This window comes from Delphinus delphis, chromosome 15 (genome assembly GCF_949987515.2).
Source record: "Delphinus delphis chromosome 15, mDelDel1.2, whole genome shotgun sequence".
Classification (NCBI taxonomy): domain Eukaryota; kingdom Metazoa; phylum Chordata; class Mammalia; order Artiodactyla; family Delphinidae; genus Delphinus; species Delphinus delphis.
In genome coordinates this window covers 27,888,187-27,911,014 of record NC_082697.1, presented here as the reverse complement: position 1 = coordinate 27,911,014, position 22,828 = coordinate 27,888,187, and the positions used below count along the sequence as shown (strand labels likewise).

Here is a 22,828-nt window from a genome sequence, read left to right as displayed (position 1 = left end):
AAGGGTAACAGTTGCCTTTTACAGTGCTGGGTGAGTGGGCAGTTCATTCAGTTCCCACAGACAACTGGGACAGAGACTGGGACTCAGAGAGATGATGAGGTGACTTCTGACCCCTTCCCCCAGTTTGTAGGTAGACACATTAGGATAATTGGCTACACCTGTCCCACTCCCAAGTCTGTGCCTCTTGTCCTTGAATCACCCATCTTCTGGTGCTGATGGTAGGACTGGACACCCACATGTAGGCAGAACAACATTTCACTGTGCCTCTTGGTGAAGTGTCCCCGCACAGCATGTCTGGAGCCTTTTCCTAAGAGAACAGATGGTCGTGGGACCCAGAGCACCATCAGGGCTCCATTGCCTCTTCTCCAAGTCTGTGTTTTCCTCGAGGGCGGCACCCACCCACACGTTCCCAGAACAGCAGCAGGACCCTGGCATGCATTAGGACAAAAGCTTTCTTTTTTATTTCATTTTTGATAAGCCCTACAGAGACGCCCTGGTGAGAAGCCAGCTCTGCCTCTCACACTCACAGAATAGGCTGTTCTTGGGCAGGCGGCTTTGTTCCTGTGGGTCTTTGCCACCAGCCTCCCAGAAAGAACCCATTTGAGACCTGTGGGGGCGTGAGAGGAATGGGTAGGCGCTTTGAGATTTCATCTAGAGCAGTTATGGCTTTTAAGGCACTGGGAACAGAATCCATCTCGAGGGAACATGGTGGGGAGTATCATAAAAATCTGGGGGTCCTCAAAGGCAAGAGGCCCACTGGACCTCGAGAACGGAGAAATTCTCATGATGCTCCTACTTTTCATCTGTGTTTTTCTCTACCTGCCTGCCTCAGTAGTCTCCTGTTACAGCTCTCTGTTTTCCTGCTTCTCCCAAGTTGTAGATGGTGGACGTTCCTGCCTGCCCACCCAGCCTCCTCCCACCCCCGTGCCCCGTTTCTGTCTTCTTTTGCAGATCTAGCTCAGATTGCTTGGCTGTGTGGCTCCAGTGGTTACAGTTCCTAGGAGGGAGAATCTCATTGACCCAGGTTCAGGTCGGGTGAATACTCTAGATCCAGTCCACTCTGGTCAGGTGTCTGCTACAGCTGATTTGGGGGCAGCTTCTAAGAATCAGCATTGGAAGTAAGGAAGCCAAAATCTTCTCTCAATCACCAGAGATGTGATCATCACAGACTGACTTTGACCACATGGATGTTTTAAATGCTACTGGTGGCTGCCAGTTGTATCCTGGATGCTACTCTCTGGGCTCCCTCTGATACCTTCTGTGGCCTCTAGCAGAGCACAGCATGGGCACCGCCCCAAAAAAGGCCTGTGCCGCCTCATCGTAGTGCCAGAAGGGAAAATGCAAACTGTACTGTCACCAGCCAAGCACCTCCTAGTAGCATGACAGGCAGGCATTGAGGTGGGAGGAAGGAGGTGGAATGGTGATCTGCCAGATATGTGCCTTGATCAAGTGGATCCTCATGGCTCTCTCCTTGCCTCCGGTAGCTTCGTCATCTTTATAGTTGAGCTTGTCCTGACACACAGCTAGGCTTACGTCCCTTTTACTCACATCAGCAGGCCACATGCCTGCCATTGTCAGAGCAGCCTCAAGCAGATTGAAGAATTCTGTTTTTATAGTTGACATCTTGTCCTTGGGATCGGGTTTAAGGTGTCTATAGCCTGGCTTCTGACTGAGGAAAACCAAGGGTCTCTTGGCTTCATCTCCTCAGGAGGTCCACTTGGAGGGACGATGCAGCTCCCAGGGCAGGTGTGGTCCCTTTCCTGCAGCCCCCTCCCCAGCCCAGCCCCTTGCTTTTCTTTAGCCTCTGTCTCCCCTCGCCTCTGCTTTACTCCACCCACTCCCCTGCTGGGTGTTTCTTGGCTGATGATCTGATGTCTGGAGGAAGGCTCGCCCCCAGCAGAGACTGCTCAGATGGATTCTGCGATGTGTGGCGGCTTCAGGCAGACAGGCTGTAACTGTTTGGGTGGGGCCCCAACAGGACCCTTTTCCTTCCTATAGCAGATTGAGCAACAGAAACCAGCCAGGCACAGGGACACAGCCAGTGAACTAAACAAAGACCTGATCTGGTGGGGATGAGAGTAATAGCACGAAGGTGTGACACATCAGGTGGTGAGAAGCTCTGTGGAGAGAGATTAAAGCAGAGGACCTGGGAAGGGGATTTGCTGCTTTTAGTGAGGGTGGTTGGAAGAGGCCTCTGACAAAATGACATGTTAATATTTGCCCGAAGGAAGCTGGGGAGTGAGCAGTGTGGCTGTCTAGGGAAGAGTGTTCCAGGCAGAGGGAGGAGCTACTGCAGAGGCCCTGAGGCTGGAGCATGCTTGGTGTATGAGAGGGACAGTGAGGAGGCCAGCATGGCTGGAGTGGATTGTGTGAGGGAGAAAGTGGCAGGAGATGAGGTGATGGTGGGGCCTTGTAGGTTATTATCAAAACACTGGCTTTCTCTCTGAGATGAACCATTAGAGGGTCGTGAGCTGATTTGGGCTTTAACAGGACACACTGCATTCTGGCTACTATGTGGGCTCTTGGTGGCAAGTGCAGAAACAGGGCCCCGGTTGTGTCCTGGGTGTATAGAGTGTGCAGAGGTTGTACCAGGTGGACAGTGATCCCCAAAGAAGATGGGAGTCCTTTGCTGGGTTCAGATCTTAGCTTGGGTGAATTGATCTGCTTTTCTCAGCTTCCATGTGCCATCTGTAAAATGAGAGTAACAGTGCCTGCTATGAGGAGTTGCTGGGGGCAGGTGCATTCTGGGATGGGCAGCAGCAACAGTGACGCTGTTATTGCACATAATCTCATTAAAGGTCCCTGCGTCTTAGGCACTAAGTGGTGTATTGTCCCTGCAGTTTAACATTGGCAGAGTTGGATAGGCTGAGACCTTATCACCCTTCCATTTCACAGATGGGGAAATAGGTAATTATAAAAAAGAGATGAATCTGAGTGAGGATTCACCTCAAAACAGGCCTACACATTGCCTACAGAATATATTGGCTAAGAAAGCTGCAGTTGTTCTCTTCAATTTGGGGACCAAGGGAGGTTTTTAGTGTTTGTTGTTGTTTCTTGGTGGGTATGAGAGGGGCAGGGTTGGGCTACATCAGCTTGGCTGTGTGAGCAAGTTAAGGTGTCAGTCCTTTTTCTCCTCAAGTTTCCTTAACATAACTGGATTTTAACATTTTGAAAATACACCTTGCTATGGAAGCATTATTTTCTTTCCTCTGGGACTGTGATTACCAAAAAACAGAATCACACGGATGCCGAGCTCTCTTCTTCCACAGGTGAGAGCAGAAGAAGGCTCACTTTAAGTGAACCAAAGACCTCATAGTATTGTTGCATCTACGTGCAACTCTTATTTGTGAAGTTGTCAGACATAGAGAAAAATCAAAAAAGAATAATAGGGCTTCGCTAGTGGCGCAGTGGTTGGGAGTCCGCCTGCCGATGCAGGGGACATGGGTTCGTGCTCCACGTGCCGCGGAGCGGCTGGGCCCGTGAGCCGTGGCCGCTGGGCCTGCGCGTCTGGAGCCTGTGCTCCGCAACGGGAGAGGCCACAGCAGTGAGAGGCCCACGTACCACAAAAAAAAAAAAAAAAAAAGAATATTAAATACCATGTGCTCACTACCTAGATTCCACGATGGTTGACATTTTGTCATATTTGCCATTTCTGTCTACTTATAGGTATATGTAGGTAGATATCTATGTCGGGTTTTTTGCTGAGCCATGTAAGTTGGAGACATCATGATACTTCTCCTCTAAGTTCTTGAGCATGCTGTAAGAATGAGAGTATTCTCCCTATCCTGCTACTGGTCACATCTGAGAAAATTTTAAATGATTCAGTAGTATCTAAAGCCAAATTCATATTGAATCTACCCCAGTTGTCTTCAAAGTGAAAACCAGAATTCAGTTGAGGTTCAGTTGGGTATTATGTCTATAGTAACAATCTAGAAGAGTCTTTATACCTCACACTCCTTTTCCAAAGAGAGAAGGCTTATTATCTTATAGAATACCCCATGTCTGTCTCATTGTTTTCTCTTGGCTGTTGTCTAACTCCTTCCACTGCCTTGATTTCCAGTAAACTAGGAGTTGAAATGTCTAAATAGTTTCTGGTTAAAACATTTTAACGTGAAGACTTCTTACAGAATGTTGTGCACTTTGTACTCAGCACACCGTGGGGAACATCACTATTTGTAATGCTAAATTTGATCTTTTTTATGAAGGTGCATTTTACCCTTTGCAATTAGTGGGCGGTCTGTGAAGTGCTTGGACATCCTCCATGTGCTCTGCTCCTCATCAACCTTTCACCTACTGGGTTTTACATCAATTGATGATTCTTACCAGAAGAAACTATTTCATTGGCATTTACAAAGTGGTAATTTAAAATTTTTTCTTCATATCTTCTACATTTATTAACTACCATTCTACTATTACACAGGGTAAAACTTAATTCTTTAATCACCAATCACCAAGGTCAGGAGTTGGCTTTATAGTCATCCCCCATGGTGACAAGGGACTTCCCCCCTCTGTTTGTTGTTTGTTTTTAGTATACTAGGAGCTCATATTTTACTTGGAGCCTTAAAATCATAGATAGTCATTATTCTTTTTGGTGCTCACATTGCCCCAAAATTGGCCAGTAGGAGCCCCTTCAGGCAGGCTCCAGTACCTTTTTGACATGCTCCCACTATTTTTAATCATTTCCTTGTTTTACTTCTCTGATACTGGCATCAGTCACCTCTGCAAAGAGCTCTGGTTCCTTTCAGTGGGTCTCATAGACTTTTTTTTTTTTCATTAACAACTTTATTGGGTATAATTTATACCATAAAAATTTTAACTTGAACATGTTTGGTGGTTAAAAACTGATTTTTATAAAGTACTGATTGAGTTCATTGTATCTATAAACTCATTTGTCTGCCTTGGAGTTTTCTTTAAAAATAGTACTGTCACCTGCTATTTCCCATGGAAAAGGCCAGGGGTGTTTTGGATAACTTAGGCATGTATTATCCAGTTCTCCCTTTGGTGCTCATGGCAGTACTTGTTGATTCATATTTCTGTTTTTCCTATTTTTTTTTTACCTACTGAGGAACTCAACTGAGTCCTTGCATTTCTTCTCTCAGGCCCCTTTAACTTTGGCCTGATAAATTCTAGCAGTATAAAGAGCAGGAGGAGGAAAGGGAGAGAAAAGGGGGAATAATCAGCTCCTGGATGCTGCTGTCTCTGCTCTCATTGCCTTTACTTTTCCCTTCCCAGGAGCTCAGGCCATCCTGGCCTGCATTCAGTTCCCCAAACACACCAAGCTTTCCCCCCAGGAAGGTCTCTGCCCCTGTGCTTAGGTGCAGCCACACTGCCCCCACTTCCCACCACGTGGCAGGCTCTTCTTGCAGCTTAAGTGACACCCCCTCAGTGGGTCTCCCCTGACCCTTGACTAATGTGTGTCTTCACACATGCACACACACTCACGCCTCTGTCTCCAGCAAGGCTCCCGTCCTTTGCTTTCCCCACAGTCAGGCTGTGTGTAGTTATATCTGCCCTTTCCTCAGGAGACGGCAGGCTGCAGGAGGCCAGACCCACACAAGTGGTGTTCTCCAGGTTCTCTCCCCGTTGGTGCCTGGCGTGGAGTAGGTACTCAGTGACCATTTTGAGTGGTCAGTTAGGACCTGGCATTAGACTCCAGCTGGAGTGTGGAAAGCCCACATTCCTGTTATGATTGGTATCATACTTCTGTTGCCTTTGGGTTAGAATAAGAAAGAGAATATTTACAACATTTTGGACTTTGCCCAATCCCTGTGGATTGATACAGTTGTAACCACTCCTTCCTCTCTCACCCACACACACAGGTCAGCACACCAAACCTTTCCCTCAGTCATTCAACAAATGTATTAGGAGCTGGGCAGGGGGGGAAGCCTCAACCTTGCCCTGGAGGTGCCTACATTGTAGGGAGTGCCTTCCCTTGTGCTTAACATTATAAGGGAAGTGCCTTGAGCAGCCCACACTTGGGGCTAGAAGTGCGACATGGTCTTGGATGTGTGTGGCTCAGGGGCTTGCCAAGTGTGTGCAAGGCCTGGTAGGGGCAAAGGTGCCTTTGATTTTTCTACAAGTGTTGTTGACCATCTGTTATATGCAAGGCACTGTTCTGGGAACCAGGAATATAGGCGTGAAGAAGACAGAGTCCCTGCCTTCATAGATCTTAAACTGTAATGGGAAAGACAGATGATAAATAGGATTAATAAGCAAACATTGGACATTAGCCAGTAGTGCTGAGGGAACAGGAGAAGGTTGAAACTTTAGATAGAACAATGAAGGTGACATTTGAACAAAGACCTGAAGGAGGTAAGGGAGTAATCCATGTGACTGGGTAAGAGCATTTTAGGCAGAGGAAACAGCAAGCTCAGAGGCCCTATGGTGGGAGTATTCCTGGTGTGTGTATACAGAACATAAGAAAACAGTGTTCTCGAGTGGAGAAGTGTGAGAGGAATCAGAGATGAAGTCAGAGAGGTGGTGCTGTGGGGTGGCAGCTCCTACAGGGCCTTGTAGGCCATTTTAAGGACTTCAGCTTCTATTCTGAGTGAAACGAAGAACTAGGGGAGGGTTTTGAACAGAAGGGTAATAGGGTCTGACCTGTATTTTAAAAGAATGTCACTCTGGCTGCCATGTCAAATTTAAACTGTAGGAGAGCAAGGGCAGAAACAGGGAGACCAGCAGGGACTTACTGTAGTAATCTGGAGCCAGCCTCCAGGATTCATGCCTTGAACCATTGTACCTGACAGCTCCTGCCTCTGTGTTTTCTAGAAAACAGAAAAAAGAAAAAATTCAAGACCATGCATATTTCTACCATTTCCAGATAGCCACTGTTAAGTAGTGTTTCCTTTTGTGCATCTCTTCCCTACCCCTATGAGACATAATGTGGCAGTCTTCTTATATTGTGATAAAATAGAAAATGGAAAGGCATGCCCACCAGAGCTTGCATTCTGGTTTGCATCCTGCAATTCTGTGCATGGGCCCTCCTTTGAAAATACACTTTTGGTCATAGAACCTAAAGGAATTTAACCAAAGGTTAGAAGCATTTTCAGAAAACAGATAAGAAATGTTCTTGCACTTTGTGTGATGGGGAAGCAGAAGCTGGTTCTCTCTTTGGGTCGGAATTTGACTTGTGATCATAGCACGTGCATGGGGTTCTCAGAATTCCAGTTCAGGAAGGCTACCCTGAGTTCAACTGCAGAGGCCTGGAAGTGGAACAAAGACATAAGCTTTGAATTAATGCCTCATTGTGTAGAATCTCACCCATCATGATTGGGACAAGGGGATAGTTGATATTTTAATCATAAAAGTGACTTGGTTCCTCTAAACATTTTATTTAAATCCAAACATAAATCATTTACTAAAGGGCCGTGTCTTTCTTTTAGGGTGGGTCTTCTGGTGGAGTTTCCTATCAAGGTTCTTGCAAAAACTAATTTTGGCTTCTTTAAAGTAGAGCAAGGACTGTTGTGAGGTCATCTAAGTGCCAAACCTTTCCAGGTTTTTAAGACTTCTTTCTCTGAACATACATTTAGTCTCATCCACACACAGTTATTCACTAGCAATATTTTTTAGTGAATTGCCTTATTGAGTATTTCCAAAATATCAGCTAGGACTGTACTTTTTCTGTTCACACTCATATTTCATTTATTTACACACTATTTAGTTATATTATCTATCTTCAGTAAGTATAACTGACATAAATGGATTTGGGAATAAACATAGCTGATTGACCCTTGGAAAGCATAAAACTCACATGGGAAAGATGGAGTGAGGATGAGGTAGAGACTGGGGCATGAAGGATCTTTCACAGCCCGAGGCTGTGCAGGCTGTGGTTTCTATAAGAGTCTCTGGCCAGGCAGCTCAGTAAACGGTAGTTGAGAGAGCTTCTGTATATAGTAAGGAGGAAGGGAGGCAGCTCAGCCTAGGTCAGTGTGCCCATCTGTGCCTAGGTCAGTACATCCATTTGGGGATGTTCCAAGTAGCTTCAAAGGCAAATCTTCAGAAAAATTGGTGATTTTCAGTTTGGTTCCCCCACCACCATTCAACCATTGCACTTTTTTGTACTCAAGAAACTACCTGGTATTGAGTTAAAAGTAGAAGTCCTTTCTCTGTCTCCCAACTGTAAAGTGGCAAGAATTTTAATATAGTTTGGGAAGTTTGGGGTTTGGGATATTCTGTTTTGTTGTTGTTGTCATTGTTTGGTTTAGGTTTGGGTTTTTTGTTTTTTAGTTTTAAAACTTGCCATATTTGGGGCCCTGTAGAATGCTGCCTGTGAAAACCACCTGCAGAAATTCATCAGCTACTGAAAACCACATTGTGAGTCATGAGCTTTAACTACAACAAGTGGTGAGGCCATAGCTTCAGTGCCTTCTTAAGTCATCTTCCTTTACCCGGTAGAGGGTGTTTGCGGACTGTTCCTTCCACAAAGCAGGGTGCCCTAGAGGTGGCTCCTTTTCTGTTGGATTGTAAGTGAAATGATAAGCTAGGGGTGCTCCTTGGGTCTTGTCTTTTTTTTTTTTAACATTTTTTTGTTTATTTTATTATTTATTTATTTATTTTTTATTTTTAAATTTTTTTCTACTTTTTGGCTGCGCAGCATGTGGGATATTAGTTCCCTGACCAGGGATCCAAACCGGGCCCTTGTCAATGAGAGACATAAGGACTTCAGCTTCTATTCTGAGTGAAATGAACTAGGGGAGGGTTTTGAACACAAGGGTAATAGGGTCTGACCTGTATTTTAAAAGAATGTCACTCTGGCTGCCATGTCAAATTTAAACTGTAGGAGAGCAAGGGCAGAAACAGGGAGACCAGCAGGGACTTACTGTAGTAATCTGGAGCCAGCCTCCAGGATTCATGCCTTGAACCATTGTACCTGACAGCTCCTGCCTCTGTGTTTTCTGGAAAACAGAAAAAATAGGATTAATAAGCAAACATTGGACATGAATAAGAGAGCAATGAGAGCCTGGAGTCCTAACCACTGGACAGGTAGGGAATTCCCTGGCCTTGGGTCTTAACCACTGCTTCTATGACATGGGCTGAGCATCAGAGACACAGTCCGAGGGACCTTTGCACAGGAGCTGCTGGCCAAGTCTGCCTCTGCTGGTTCATTTGGAGCAAGAAAGAACCCTCCCTAACAGATGAGCAGCAGAAAGAGCCGAGCCGTGGGAGGAGTGCTGGGGGGAGAGGACCTGGAGACTTCCCCACGCTCATGCGCACGCGCTCTCTGTTTTTTTAAAGCCCTCCTGCTCCCTCTCCAGGGATTTGAGTCTAGTTCTTCCCCCAAAGAACAGCTAAAACAGTTTGGGAGGAGACCCAGGCGAAGATGATGTCAACTGCCTTCCAGCCAGAGGCTGCTTTAACAGTCCCTCAGGCAGCCATAGCTTTCACTCTTTTCATGGCCTTGTGCATTTAACTGGAGACCCCCCAAATTTTCACATTTTTCTTACTGACTAGTAATTTAAAAGTGCCAAAAGTAAAAACTGCCATTCTGGGACTACCCCTCAGATTCTTCTCACCATATAGGGAAGAGGTCCAGAAATGGAAGCCTCACGCTTGTCCTGCTAGTTCTTAAAAATCATGCAAATGAAGCAAATCGAAAAGTGCTCATGAGTGCCAGTGTTGTGAGTGCCAGGGGTTGAGCTGAGTGCCACAGGGACATAGAACTCTGAGTCCCGGTCTGTGACCTTGAGCTGCGTTCAGTCAGGAGAGACAAGAATTCTTGAAATCGAGAATACTTGGCTATCCTAGGCAATTTCTGGGTCATGAGGTACAGATTTGTGTGGAATCAGAAGTGGAATCAGTCAGTTCTGCAGATAGAAGGTCATGCTGGTGATCCAGGTTTTTGCTAAGAGTGGCTGTCACGTCTGAACTGTAACCTCAGTTGCCTTCTCTCAGCAGAGTGTGCTTTCTCTAGGAAATTACAGTGCTAACTTGGCAGGTGGTTTCACTGTTCAAGGGCTCCAGGTCCTGGCACGGAGATGTCCAGAGTTAAAATGGGAACAACTGCTGAGGCTTGACTTGCTGCCTGCTTTACCTGCTCCTTCCCAGACAGAGGAAGCACCTGCCATCCACTGCCAGGTTGGGTGTAGGAGGTAAACATATGTAGGATTTTAGTAAATCTCACTTTTTTCCCTTTCTCCCTGTTTTTTTAAAATAACAGTTTTACAGAGGCATAATTGACATGCAGTAAACTGCTGCTACTTAGCGTGTACAGCTTCATAAGTTTTGGTATGTTTCTTTGTTCCTCTTTGAAACCTCCCCCTTCTTCCCATCGCCAACAACCCCTGATATGCTTTTCTGTCAGCATAGGTCAGTTTGCATTTTTCTGAAGTTTTATATAAGTGGAATTATATAGTATGTACTGTTTTGTCTGGCTTCTTGCACTCAATAATTCATTCGTTTTTAATGCCAAATAATTTTCTGTTGTATGGATATATTTGGTTATCTGTTCATCAGTTGGCAGATGTTTGGGTTGTTCCAATTATTGGCTGTTACAGGTAAGTCTGCTGTGAATGTTTGTGTATATAAGTCTTTTTGTATAGCCATAAGTGTCATTTCTCTAAATATCCAGGAGTAGAATGGCTGGGTCAGATGGGAGGTGTATGTTTAACTTAAACGGCCAAACTGTTTTACAAAGTGGTTGTTCTGTTTTAAGTTGCCACCAGCCATGTGTGAGAATTCCAGTTCCTCTACATCCTCACCAGTACATACATGATATGATGAGTCTTCTTAGTTGTACTCATTCTAATCGGTAGTAGTCATACCTCCTAGTGGTTTTAACTTGCGTTTTTGTAATGATGATAAGGTTGAACATCTTCATGTGCTTACTTGCCATTTCTTTATCTTTTTCAGTGAAATCTATTCAAATCTTTTGCCCTTTTTTAATTAAGTTGTTTTCTTGTTGAGTTTTGAGGGCTCTTTATATATTCTGGAAACAAGTCCTTTATGAGATACATGCTTCATAAAGATTTTCTCCCAGTCTGTGGCTTGACTTTTCATTCTCTTAAAAGTATTTTTTAAAGTGAAGAAGTTTTCATTTTTGATGAAGTTCATTTTATCCTTTATGGATTGTGCTTTTTAACCTCATATCTAAGAAATCTTTGCCTAACCCACAGTCACAAAGATTATTTCCCTATGTTTTCATCTAGAAGTTTTATAGTGTTCATTTAGAGTTGATTTTTAGTTGATATTTGATTATGATGTGAAGTTGATCCAGGTTTTTACTTTTTGCCTACGGATATCCAGTTGTTCTAAAAGCCCACTGTAGTTTTCATCTCAGGCATTGTAGTTTTCATCCCTGGAAGTTTGACTTAAATCTTATTGTCCTTCTCTGCTAATTCTAACCTCTGTATCAGTTCTGAGTTGTTTTCAATTGATTGATTAGTTGCATTGTGGGTTGTGTTTTCCTGCCTCTTTGCATGCTTGGTAATCTTTGGATGCTAGACGTTGTGAATTTTATGTTTTGGGGTGCTGCATATTTTTATTCCTAAAAATACTTTGAGCTTTGTACTGGGAAACACTTAAGTTACTTGGAAATAGTTTGATCCTTTGGGGTCTTGCATTTTTTTTTTTTTTTTTTAATTCTTCCTTTCTTCCTTCATTTTTTGGCCGCACCAGGCGGCATGCGGGATCTTAGTTCCCCATCAGGGATCAAACTCATGCCCCCTTCAGTGGAAGCACGGAGTCTTAATCACTGGCCTATCAGGGAAGTCCCTGGGGTCTTGCTTTTACGATTTGTTAGGGGGCTCCCGAGCAGTGCTCAGTTTGGGGCTGATTATTCCTCACTGATGAGGCAATATCTTCCTGGGTTTCCTACCCAGTGCCTCATGAACCATTACTTTCTTCAGTCTGGCTGATGGGAACAGACACTGATCCCAGCCCTGTGTAAGCTCTGAGCACTGTTTCTTCTAAACCTTTGGATGCTCTTCCAGGCCTTGAGAAGCTTCCTCAAACACATGCATTGATTAGTACTTACTATACCGAATACCCAAGGGGGACCCTCTGTATACCTCTGGGGGTCTTCCTCTACAGCTCTCTCCTCCCTGGTACTTGTCCTGTGGGCTTGAGCTCCGTCCCACTTTCTTCTCCCTGGAAACTCCCAAGGATATAAGCTGGGGCAGTCATAGGGCTCGCCTTGTTAGTTTCCCATCTCTCAGGGATCACAGTTTTTCATTGCAGTGTCCAGTGTCTTAAGTGTTTAACTATTGTCAGGGTTGTTTCTCTCTCTTCTTTTCATTTCATTTCGCTTATTTTCTTTTGTTAGTTTGTTGTCTTTTTGTTTTTGTTTTAATTTTTGGTTGTTTAGTTAGGAGGGTAAATCTGATCCCTTTTCCTCCATCTTGGCCAAAACTACTGGTTTTGATGTTACAGCTTCTCTTACGTTCTGCATTCAGTACCGACAAACCTAATTCCCACTCCAGAAAGCATTGTATGCACATTCATTCCTGCTTCTTAATGGACTTTGCTTCCTCTCTTGCATCACCTCCTTCCTCACCCTGCAAATTATAGCCATATAGAAGGTGGTCTCTTCCTCCGCGTTGGAGAAGTCTTTTTTCTAGCACCTCCTGGCCCCTTTAGCCTTTGCCAGTTGTGTGACATCCTGCTCAGATCTTTGGATGTCGTTTACCCTTTGGACTTAGATTATAGGAAATTCCCTCTTCACATATAAGGAACCCATTACCAACACCACCACCTAACCGTCACTGTGAAGATTTCTTCTCCGAGGAAGTAGGTGAGATTGACAGAGGATGACCATGCTCTCAAGTTCTGGAGAGAGGCTCATGTCCTCTTCCCAGGGACAACAGCTCATCTGAAATAGGGTAGGAGAATAAGGATCCTTGGCAAAGCTCCTGCTTAAAGCCCCTTTACTTAGAAATCCTGTATCTTGGCTTTAATGTTTTCTTTTTGCCCCTCAGTGTCCCAGAAAAGCTTAAGGGGGACATTTTCCCAGACCCACAGTCTCTGCACTGAAGAGCATCCACTTCTCCAGTTTGGCTCAGCAGCAGGTAGAGGCTGAGTCTCACCTGTGCCTCCAGCCTGGTACCAGTCAGACAGTTGAAACATCTCACCTTCAGGCAAAGCAGGATGGATGCATGTAACATCTAGAAGTTGCTTGGCAATACGTTTGATCAGGAATAAAAGGAAAGTGTAGGGAGTCTGTCTCAGTACCCAGGGGTTTTTATTGCAGTTAAAATACGATCTTGCTCTGATTGGGTGCATGTTCAAATTTGGTAGGAAATAGTATAATTCTTTTGTAGGTATACTGTATTTTTTTAAACTGTGAGTTGCAACCCATTAATGTATCATGAAATAAATCTAGGCAGTCAAAATCAGCAGTCTTTTTAAAAATGAGAAGTGCATGCCACATAGTAACTTACATGTAAATTTTGCTTCATTTATACACATTTATGTGTGTACTGGTTCCTGCAATAACACACTGGTCTGTCGTCACAGTGATAGCTCTTACTGATGTGGGTTGTTGAGTTCCATTTCTTTGTTACTTCTCTCATGGCAGCGCTGCAGTGGGGTGTACTAAGTAAATGTCAAATAAAATATTTACCTCATTCCAATTAGGTTACTTTCAGTTGCAAGTAACTAGAAATCTGACTTAAGGCAAAGCAGATTTTTAATCACCTCAGAATGCAGGTCTTAAAGGAGGTGGTTTGGGGCTGGTTCAGAGCAATGGGACTACCATTCTGGGGTTCCTGGCTGACTTTGTGGTTACAAGGTGGCTGCCATGGCTCCAGACATCACATCCTTACATGACAGCATGCAACAGGAAGGGAGGGCAGGAGCTTTCCTCCTGGATGTGTTTCTTTTTTTAACCAATGAGGCAGGTCTTTCCTGCAAGATTCTAGTAGATTTCACAGTTGGTCCAAGTGCCCATACTGGCCCATACAGCCACCTCACACCAACTCTGGCATAGGAGGAAGGCTTGGATTGATTCCAGTTCGTCTCCTGGGCCAGGCTGTTGCTGCTCCTGGAAATTTGATGTTGTTAGAATGGGGGGTGGGGGTGCTGCGTCTGGGTTTTCCAAAGGTCTGGAATGTGCTACAGCCTGTGTTTCAGGTGCCCCTCTGGGCAGGTTTTCTCTTTGAGTTTTGTCCAGCCAGCCTTTGCAGATAGTCAGGACTTAGAGGCCAGGGACCACCCTCCCATCCTCGGCTCTTTCCCACGTGGCTTCCTCACCTAGTAGTTACCTGTCTACCGTGGTTGCTCAGGAAGCCCTGGGGCTCTACTCAGGGTCTGCTCTAAAGAGCATAGACCAGGAAGAGACTAGTTCTGGTCTTCAGTCTCCTCTCACCCTTAATGGCTGAGTTCAGTTGGGGTGGGTTCAGTGTATGAAGAACCTGAAATGGGTTAAAGGGAACGTCTGTAGTATTATGGAAAGTGGAGACCTAGTCTTCTCCCAGTTTCTCATTTATAAAAAACTATTCAAGTCCTGCCGTTTATCATTCCTTTTATCAGGTAGTGATTGTGTTCTGGTAAAGGAGGAGCTACATGCACACCCCAGCTTGTTAGTTCTGGGGTGCCAGTTCCTGGCTCTGCACTGACTTGGCATGGGTAGATCTCCATCCTCCCGTCTCCCTCTCAGCCCTCAGCTCCAGGCTTCAGGCAGTGTCAGCACCCACTCTGCGCCCAGGACATCTGTCTCTCCCTCCTATTCTGTTAGGACAGCAGTTCCTTCCCGCCTCCCCCACCCCGTTTCCTATTTTGTCAAAATACAGAAAGTCTGGTGGCTGTGATAAAGCTGTCAATTGGTCTCTGCTTCCCCATTCCACCTACCAGTGTTGACATTGTTTTTTAGGCTGGGATTTCCCTCCACCTCTGAAAACATACAAACACAACAGACTTCTGTGTTTTGCTGGGTCTTCTGAGTGTTGCTTAATTTAGAACCATGGTGGCTGCCCAATCTCCGCCTCCAATGAAATCAGCTTTGTGTTAGTTACATGTCAGCAACTGGCTGGCCCCTTCCAGTCTAGGATCCTGGTGTGAGTTTTCAGGACCTCAGTGACAGCTATCACAATTGGCTGATACTGGCTTCCGGAGAAACCAATGTGATGGTCTTTTTTGAGCAAGGAGTTGCAGGTGTCTATTCGTCTTTTGTCGTGGCACTCACCCTCTGGCATCTCCATCTCTGGAATGCCCCCATTTAGTTGAGGTTGCCATTATGGGTTGTCTCGCTTCTGGGAAGCTGGAATAGTAGAATGAACATGGTTTTGGATTTATAGCCTAGCTTTGCAAGTTCACTTCTCTCTGCCTCCGTTCTGTGAAATGGGGACAGTGCTGTGGGAAGGATTGAATAAGTTCATATGTGGAGAGTGCCTAGCCCAGTCTCTGACTCGTAGTAGAAACACTGCCCACAGTTCAGAGTCGTTAGCAGTTCACTGGTGGAAGGTTTTTGGTGTCTTCCAATGCCACTTCTCTGATTCTCCGACACCAACTGGTATCCTCCAGTTCAGTTAAGTTCTGACACTACCCACATCTCTGTAAAAGGTGACGAATGAATTGAGGAAGGAATATGGCTTCTTGCACATGGAGTGACTTTGAGCTGTTCTGTGTGCCTAAAGGGCCCACAGTTACTCTGTCTGGGAGGAAACCCACAGGGTGCTGGGAATTCCTGCTAGGAGTGTGTCCACTTCCCCATTCTCCAGAACAAGGTAGACTACTGCCTGCCTCTGTATCAACTTACTGCTTGGAGCTGGGGAAGAGCGTTCACAAGCCTGGAGTAGAAGGACTACCCCAGCTCCTCAGAGGCCCACTGAGGACACAGGAAATCCTCCTAGGACACCCTGCCAGGCCCTCCAGTGCTGGCCCGTGGGACTGGCACTCTGCTGCTGACTCTGACTTGCCTCATGTCATTACTCCTCGTTGCTCATGTTACAACTGCCCTTTTCCACAGGGATGCTTGAAGATGGAAAGAAATTCGATTCCTCCCGGGACAGAAACAAGCCCTTTAAGTTTGTGCTGGGTAAGCAGGAGGTGATCCGAGGCTGGGAAGAAGGGGTTGCCCAGGTATGCTCTCCGTTGTTTCTTTGTGTTTCCTAGTGTCTACTTCTTAAATTACGTTTATAGGTGAGAAAAATTTCACTCCTAGCTCTGTCACCCAAATAACTCCTTTTATTAATGTTTCTTGTAGAATTTCTTTAAGTGCCCCCCCCTTTTTTCTCTTAGACACACACACACATTGTTCTGTGCTTTGCTTTTTCACTTAATCCATATCTGATACTTTATATACCAGGATATAAAAGAGGAGGAAGCTCTCCTCCTCATAGAGCTACACAGTGTAGGCAGACCTCAGAGATATTGCAGGTTCGGTTCCAGACCACCACAATAAAGCAAATCTTGCAATAAAACAAGTCACGTGAAGTTTTTGGTTTCCGAGGGCATATTAAAGTTATGTTTACACTGTACTATAGTCTGTTAAGTGTGCAATAGCATCATGTCTGAAAAAACAATGGACAGTTTACCTTTGAACAATGTGGGGGTAGGGGCATCCCTCCCCCGCCCCCTGAACAGTTGAAAATCCACGTATAACTTTACAGTCGGCCCTCTGTGTCTGCAGTTCCTCATCCAGGGACTCAGCCAACCACGGATCATGTAGTATTTGGTATTGAAAAAAATTCACGTGTAAGTGGACCCACATAGTTCAAACCCGTGTTGTTCAAGGGTCAACTGTACATACCTTAATTTAAAAATACTTTATTGCACAAAAATGCTAACCATCATCTGAGCCTTCAACAAGTCATAATCTTTTTGCAGTAGTAACATCAAAGATCACAGATCGCCATCCAAATAATAATAATGAAAAGGTTGGAAATACTGAGTGAATTACCAAAATGTGGCAGACATGAAGTGAGCAAATGCTATGGAAAAAGTGGCACCAGTAGATTTACTCAACAGAGGGTTGCCACAAACCTTCAATCTGTAAAAAACACAGTATCTGTGAAGCACAGTAAAATGAGGTATGCCTGTATTCCCTGGATTCCCTTGGGTGTGCTGTAATTTATTTGACAAGTACCCTGTTGATGGCCATTTGGGTCATTTCCAGTATTTCGATATTGTAAACAATGCTTCAGTGACTAATCTTGAATGGACTTTATTTTACATTCGTGCAAGTGTTGCCATAGGCAGATTCTTAGAAGTGGGGTGAGTGGCTCAGTGGCTGTGCGCACTGGATTTTGACCTACTGCCAGGCTGCCATCTGTGGGGATTACACTGAGTTGCCACCAGCGGGCTGTGAAGGTGCCTGCTCCTCCCAGGCCCTCCAGCACAGTGTGTTGTTAAAAACTTTTGGCTTCAGGACAATATAATGAGTGAAAAATGTTATCTCGGTATCATTTTCATTTGTGTTTGTCTTACTATTGACCGTGTTGTGTCGGACCACTTCTGAGAGGTCAGACTCATGGAGAAAGTCATTTTGCTTGTCTTAAGTGTGTTTCTTCACCTCTCACCTCCCAATTTGTGTAAACAGCTTTTGTTCTGCCAACTCTTCAAAATTCCCAGTAGATAGTAGGGGACCCAGGGTTGCCAAATTTCAGTTGGATTTTATCCTTCCACTAAGCCCAGGAATTTTCTTCTTGGCACTAACCAGGTAGAGGGATGTTTACGGTGGCATAAGACCCAGCGAGCTCTATAATAGGCCCTGCCACGATGGATAAATTAGTCTATTTCCTCTCACCAAAGAGAATTGGAGATTTAACCAGTGTGGAGAGAAGGATTTGTCTTTCTCTTTTCCAGAATACACTTTGCTCTACTTCCTCTATAAAGTATCACTGATTTATCTCCAAATAAACTGCTTAACTTTCAGAAACTTTAAGCTATCCTATTCCCAGGTGTCTAGATTTTTGTTCCAGCATGACTGAGGGTTGGCAGTACAAAAAGGAGAGGATCTTTGTGGCTTACTTCCCTTTGGAAACCTCTTCAACTATACCTTTCTGTCCCGTCCTGTTCCCACCCCAGAAGTCTGGCAGGCTCTTGCGTCTGTAGCCCATCCCCCATCTCCCATGCCAACCATTGTCCACCCCACAACTCATCTTCTGTGGCTGTTCCAGCACTGGAACAATCATTGTGTTGTGTGTTCCAGGAGCCATAGCTGCCACCAAGATAGTGTTACCAGTCTATTTCACATCCCAGGCTTGGTGAGGCATGGTGGGGTGTTGGGGAGATGCCCAGTCTCCCCCTGCACCCAGGGTTCTTTGGGTCAGTCACAGCTCTGTTACTTGTGAGAAGTCTGGGTGGTCTGAGACCTACATAGAGCATCTTCTTTTAAATGCCTCTGTAGAATATTTATTTAGCAACTAAGTTAAAAGCACAGGAAGAAGGGAGGTTGTCTTGTGCCCCTTTTCCTATTCTCTTGATGTTGTGTTCTGGTTTTCTGTGTTTACAGGTCTGCAATCCTGCCACATGTACTATTTTGGCAGCTTGCTTTTTTCATCTAACGATGTGTCTTGGACGTCTTTCCATGTTAGTATAATTAAGGCCACTGTATTCTTTCTGTTGGCTAACCCGTGGTGCACATGTGCTGTGAAACCACTCCCCTTGCAGTGGGCATTTGGGTTGCTAGCAGATTCTGGAAGTGGAATTGCTGGGTAAAAGGATATGATTGTTTTGAATTTTATTAGATTAAGCCATATGCTTTCAACTATCCTTACTACCTTGGTCCAACATGTCCCAGTTTCTGAAGGGAGCTGTAGGAAGTAAGCCTGAAGCTTTCTCTTCAGTCACCATCTCTTGTTCTGGGTCAGAGAGCCAGGAACGCACACATGGAGACTTAAAAAAGATAGGTAAAGGGTGGGAATAGAGCAGAGAACCTGTTCACTGTTCAGAAAATAAGTACTTAAGCTTGTGTATTTGATTAGAAAATGAAAAACTACAAATACATTTTAATAAGTGAAAAATTTCCCTCCACCCTCTGTTCTCCCCATAGAGAAATGATGGTATTATTTGTGTCCTTCCAAAGATGTTTTCTGTTTATACAGGCAGGTATAAATATATACTTTCCTCTTTTCCACACAGTTGGTAGCATGCTGCTTTGTACAGTGTCGTTTGTACCCCAGAAAATCATACTGTCCTTTTTAGTTTTTCTGTATTTCTGAGTACAAGTATAAATCTAGAAAGTATAGAAAAGTATACTGCTTTCTGTGTGTTTTCTTTTAAAGCAAAGTTTTGATCAAAGCACTCCTTTTTGAAGAGTATAGATGCCTCTAGTGTGTTTTCTTTTTGTGTGTTTTCTTTTAAAGCAAAGTTTTGATCAAAGCACTCCTTTTTGAAGAGTATAGATGCCTCTAGTGACAGGCCACTGAGGGATTAGGTGGTGACACTTCTAGAGTGATGGCTGCCCAGAGTCAGATCGGTGGGACCTGGACAGAAAGCTTGAGAGCCTGATGGTTCTGGGAGGCGAGAGGGAATTTTATCTGCTGTCGGCTACCTTGGAGCCAGATATAGGGCTCATCCAGCCTGATCGCCTACCTCCACATCCCATAGAGGGTGTGCCCGCTGCCCAGGCAGCCGTGCAGTCACTGGAATGTCCTAGTCACACCGTCCTGGCAGGTAACCACAGCTCTGCTTCTTAAGGAGATATTTGGGGGGTGCCTCAGCTCATTCCTTCTTCCTTGCTCTTTTCACAGATGAGTGTGGGTCAGAGAGCCAAGCTGACTATCTCCCCAGACTATGCCTATGGCGCCACTGGGCACCCAGGCATCATCCCACCAAATGCCACTCTCGTCTTTGATGTGGAGCTTCTAAAACTGGAATGACAGGAATGGCCTCCTCCCTGATCTCCCCATTCTTGGGTAAGGATCTTAGTGCTGAAGGACCTTCCTTTAACTCCCTTTGCTCCTCCCAAGTCAGGCACAGTGTTTGATGAGCATCGGAGAGAACCAAAAATGCCATGGGTTTTTTTCCCTTTACATTCTTCCTCTATTGGCTATCCTTTCAGTTTTAAGTGTACACCTTGGAAAGGAATGGCATGTGCTCTTGAAAGAACTCGTGGGGATGGGGAGCTGATGGTAGCTGTTTAAATTAAGTATTTTTATATGTAGCCTATAAACTAAAACTGAGTTGGGAACTGGAAATATAGGCCAAATTTTTAGTGCCAGCATTTTAGTTCTTTAGAGGTAAGATTGGGATGACTGACTTTGTTTGCCCTGCCTAGTTTCTGCAGCTCCCTCATCCATACAGTCTGTGGTTACTGCCTGTTAGAGGATATGAGAGAGGCATTACCACCTGGGCCACCTGCCTCAGGGAGCAAGCCCAGGACACACGAGGACAGACAGCAGGCCAGCTTGTTATCAGTGGGTTGAAAGGTGAGGCCTAAGGATGCTTATGAAGTGTAAAGGATGCTCTCAGTCTAGGAGAGGCTCTTAGGGACCTAAGCCTTTCTATGCAACAGGTGAGGAGACTGAGGCCCAGAGAGAGAGAGGTCTTACTCAAGGTCACATCCAGACAGTGGCAAATTAGGACAGAACCCTTTTCTGCATCTCCTTCCTGGACCTTTTTTCCCTTCCTCTACCCTCATTTCTAGGCAACCAAACTCAATATCCTAATGGCGTCTAACTTTTCATGTGGGTATTAGAATCATAAAACACATGAATGTCTGTCATCTTCTTTCCACATGGCCCCAGACCTCTGCATTTGCTCCCCTCCCGCCCCTGGAACCAGAGGGTCACAGCCAGGGGCTGGGTGAGAATGCTTTTGTTTGAAAATGGTAGCAAGTGGCAGCCAGCCTGTTATGGAGTACCTTTGTCCTACTATGGACTTTTTAAAATAGAGGAGCCTTTTTTATTATTAGCTATTTCCTCCCAGTGGTTTGATCCCTAAACACCTGGGTCATCCAGGCCTGGTCAGGTTTGAGGACGCTGGCTGCTCCACTTGTCATTCCTGCCAGGAGGGAATTCTGACACTTTATAGAGCCTCTCTCTGCCCAGAGGTCTACACCTAGTCCTCACCCTGGAAAGCTGAGTCCTTTGAACATAACGTACTTGAGGAAGCCTTGGAGTTACCCTGATTTGGGAACAGGCTTTCTGGAAATCTGGAAGGACAGAGGAAGGGGAGAAAGAGGGGAGAGAGGGCTGAATGGCTATGAGTCACCCTGGCCTAAGCCTCCCCACACACTGCCAAAGCACAGCTCAGAGCTTCTCGAAAGGGTCTTGAGGGAAAGCCCAAGGGCAAACCCAGAAAGTTACAGGTTCGAGTGAGTGAATGAAGACTGCAGACATTTTCTCGGTCTGTTCAACATGAGGAAAACCAGCTTCGGGCTTTAAAGCCCCTGGGAAGCTTTAAAGACTCTCTTGATGCTCAGGCTACCCCCCAGACCAGTTAACCGCCACCACTGGGAGTGGGGTCCAAGTGTTCAGGTTTTTTAAAGCCCCCAGGTGATTCCTATATGCAGCCAGGTTGGAGACTCATTGATAATGGGAAACTGTATTGTCAGCTGCATTGGTGGACTTTGCCTCTCCTGCTATCCTCAGCAACAGAAATGTGACCTTAGGTTTAAAAAAACACAACCAAGGTGAGCAGAAAGAGGCTGCTCACCTGGGAATCCAGCCCGAGCCCAGTGGGCCCTCCCCAGCTGGAGCAGAAGGGGCGAGGGCCAAGTCAGACCTTACAGCTGTTAGGGAAGGGACTTGGTGTGGCAGCAGCCTGTGGCTGTCCCTACTGCACCCAAAAAGCACTGAGTTGCTGGAACTCACCAACTTTCTGTCCCCAACAGATGTGCCATGGAAGGATCTGGCGCCTCCAGATGCGCACAGCGAGTCCGTACGGAGCTTTTCCTGATGTTCCACTACACTCTTTGTATAAACATCTTCCCTGACTGAATGTGTTCTGTCACCGGCTTTGCTCTTCCCCTTTCTCCTTGTATGTGTGTTGACCTGAACTATATGCCATAAACCTCAAGTTACCCATTTTAGTTTGTTTTCGTTTTGGGGTGAAGATTGAGTTTCAGTCCTTCGGATCTAGGTTTCCAGTTAAGTACTAGTCAAGTATTAACAGCACAAATAATGGGTTAACTTTAGAATAGGAATTGGTGTTGGGGGGAGTGCAAGAATCTTTATTTTATTTTATTTTTTTTGGATGAAAGTTTTATCTATTATATATTAAACATTCTTGCTGCTGCGCTGCAAAGCCATAGCAGATTTGAGGCGCTTTTGAGGCCGAATTATTCTCCAAGTCGAGAGATGTCCTCGGGTTGAATTAAAAGCCCTACCCAAAACTAAAGTGGGAAGGGGAGAGCCTTTGCCTCCACTGCCCCACCCCCACCCTCCCCTTAACCCTCTGCCTTTTGAAAGCAGATCATTTTCACTGAGATGTTGGACACTACAGGTGTGTGTCACCGGGCCAGCAGGGACCTCTGAAGCCTTCTTCATGGCCTGGCTTTTTTTTTTTTTTTTTTTTTTCCATCCTGTGGTTTTTCTAATGGATATTTAGGACTTTTGTAATCTCATAGCTATCCAGGCCCCACTTCCTAAATTTTAAGAACTTTAATCGAAAGTTAAATTGAAGGTGCTGTTTGTAGACACTTAACACCCATGAAAGCCCAGCCATCATGACAAATCCCTGAGTGTTGTCTTAAGAAAATGATGCTGGTCATCACAGCTTCAGCATCTCCTGTTTTTTGATGCTCAGCTCCCCCTGCTGATCTCAGAGTTTCCTGGCTTCTCCTTCCTCCCTCTCACCCTCTGCTGTCCTGTGTAGTGATTTGGTGAGAGAAATTGCTGCCTTCTCGCCCACCCCCACCCCACCCCCTGCACTACATATGAGTTTCAAGTTTTATTATTGCAATAAAAGTGCTTTATGCTGGCTTTTCTCAGCTCTGTGTGATGGTGGT

At 45.2% G+C, this 22,828-nt stretch overlaps 1 protein-coding gene across 1 annotated transcript; it reads left to right on the top strand.

Moving 5' to 3' along the window:
- The first annotated feature begins 15,875 nt into the window (after positions 1-15,875).
- On the top strand, positions 15,876-22,810 carry FKBP1A (FKBP prolyl isomerase 1A). The gene is made up of 3 exons (XM_060031099.1): positions 15,876-16,014; positions 19,629-19,793; positions 21,713-22,810. Exons 1-2 carry the CDS (start codon positions 15,877-15,879, stop codon positions 19,755-19,757), a joined length of 267 nt encoding a protein of 88 aa, XP_059887082.1. The 5' UTR covers position 15,876; the 3' UTR covers positions 19,758-19,793; positions 21,713-22,810.
- Positions 22,811-22,828: the final 18 nt, after the last annotated feature.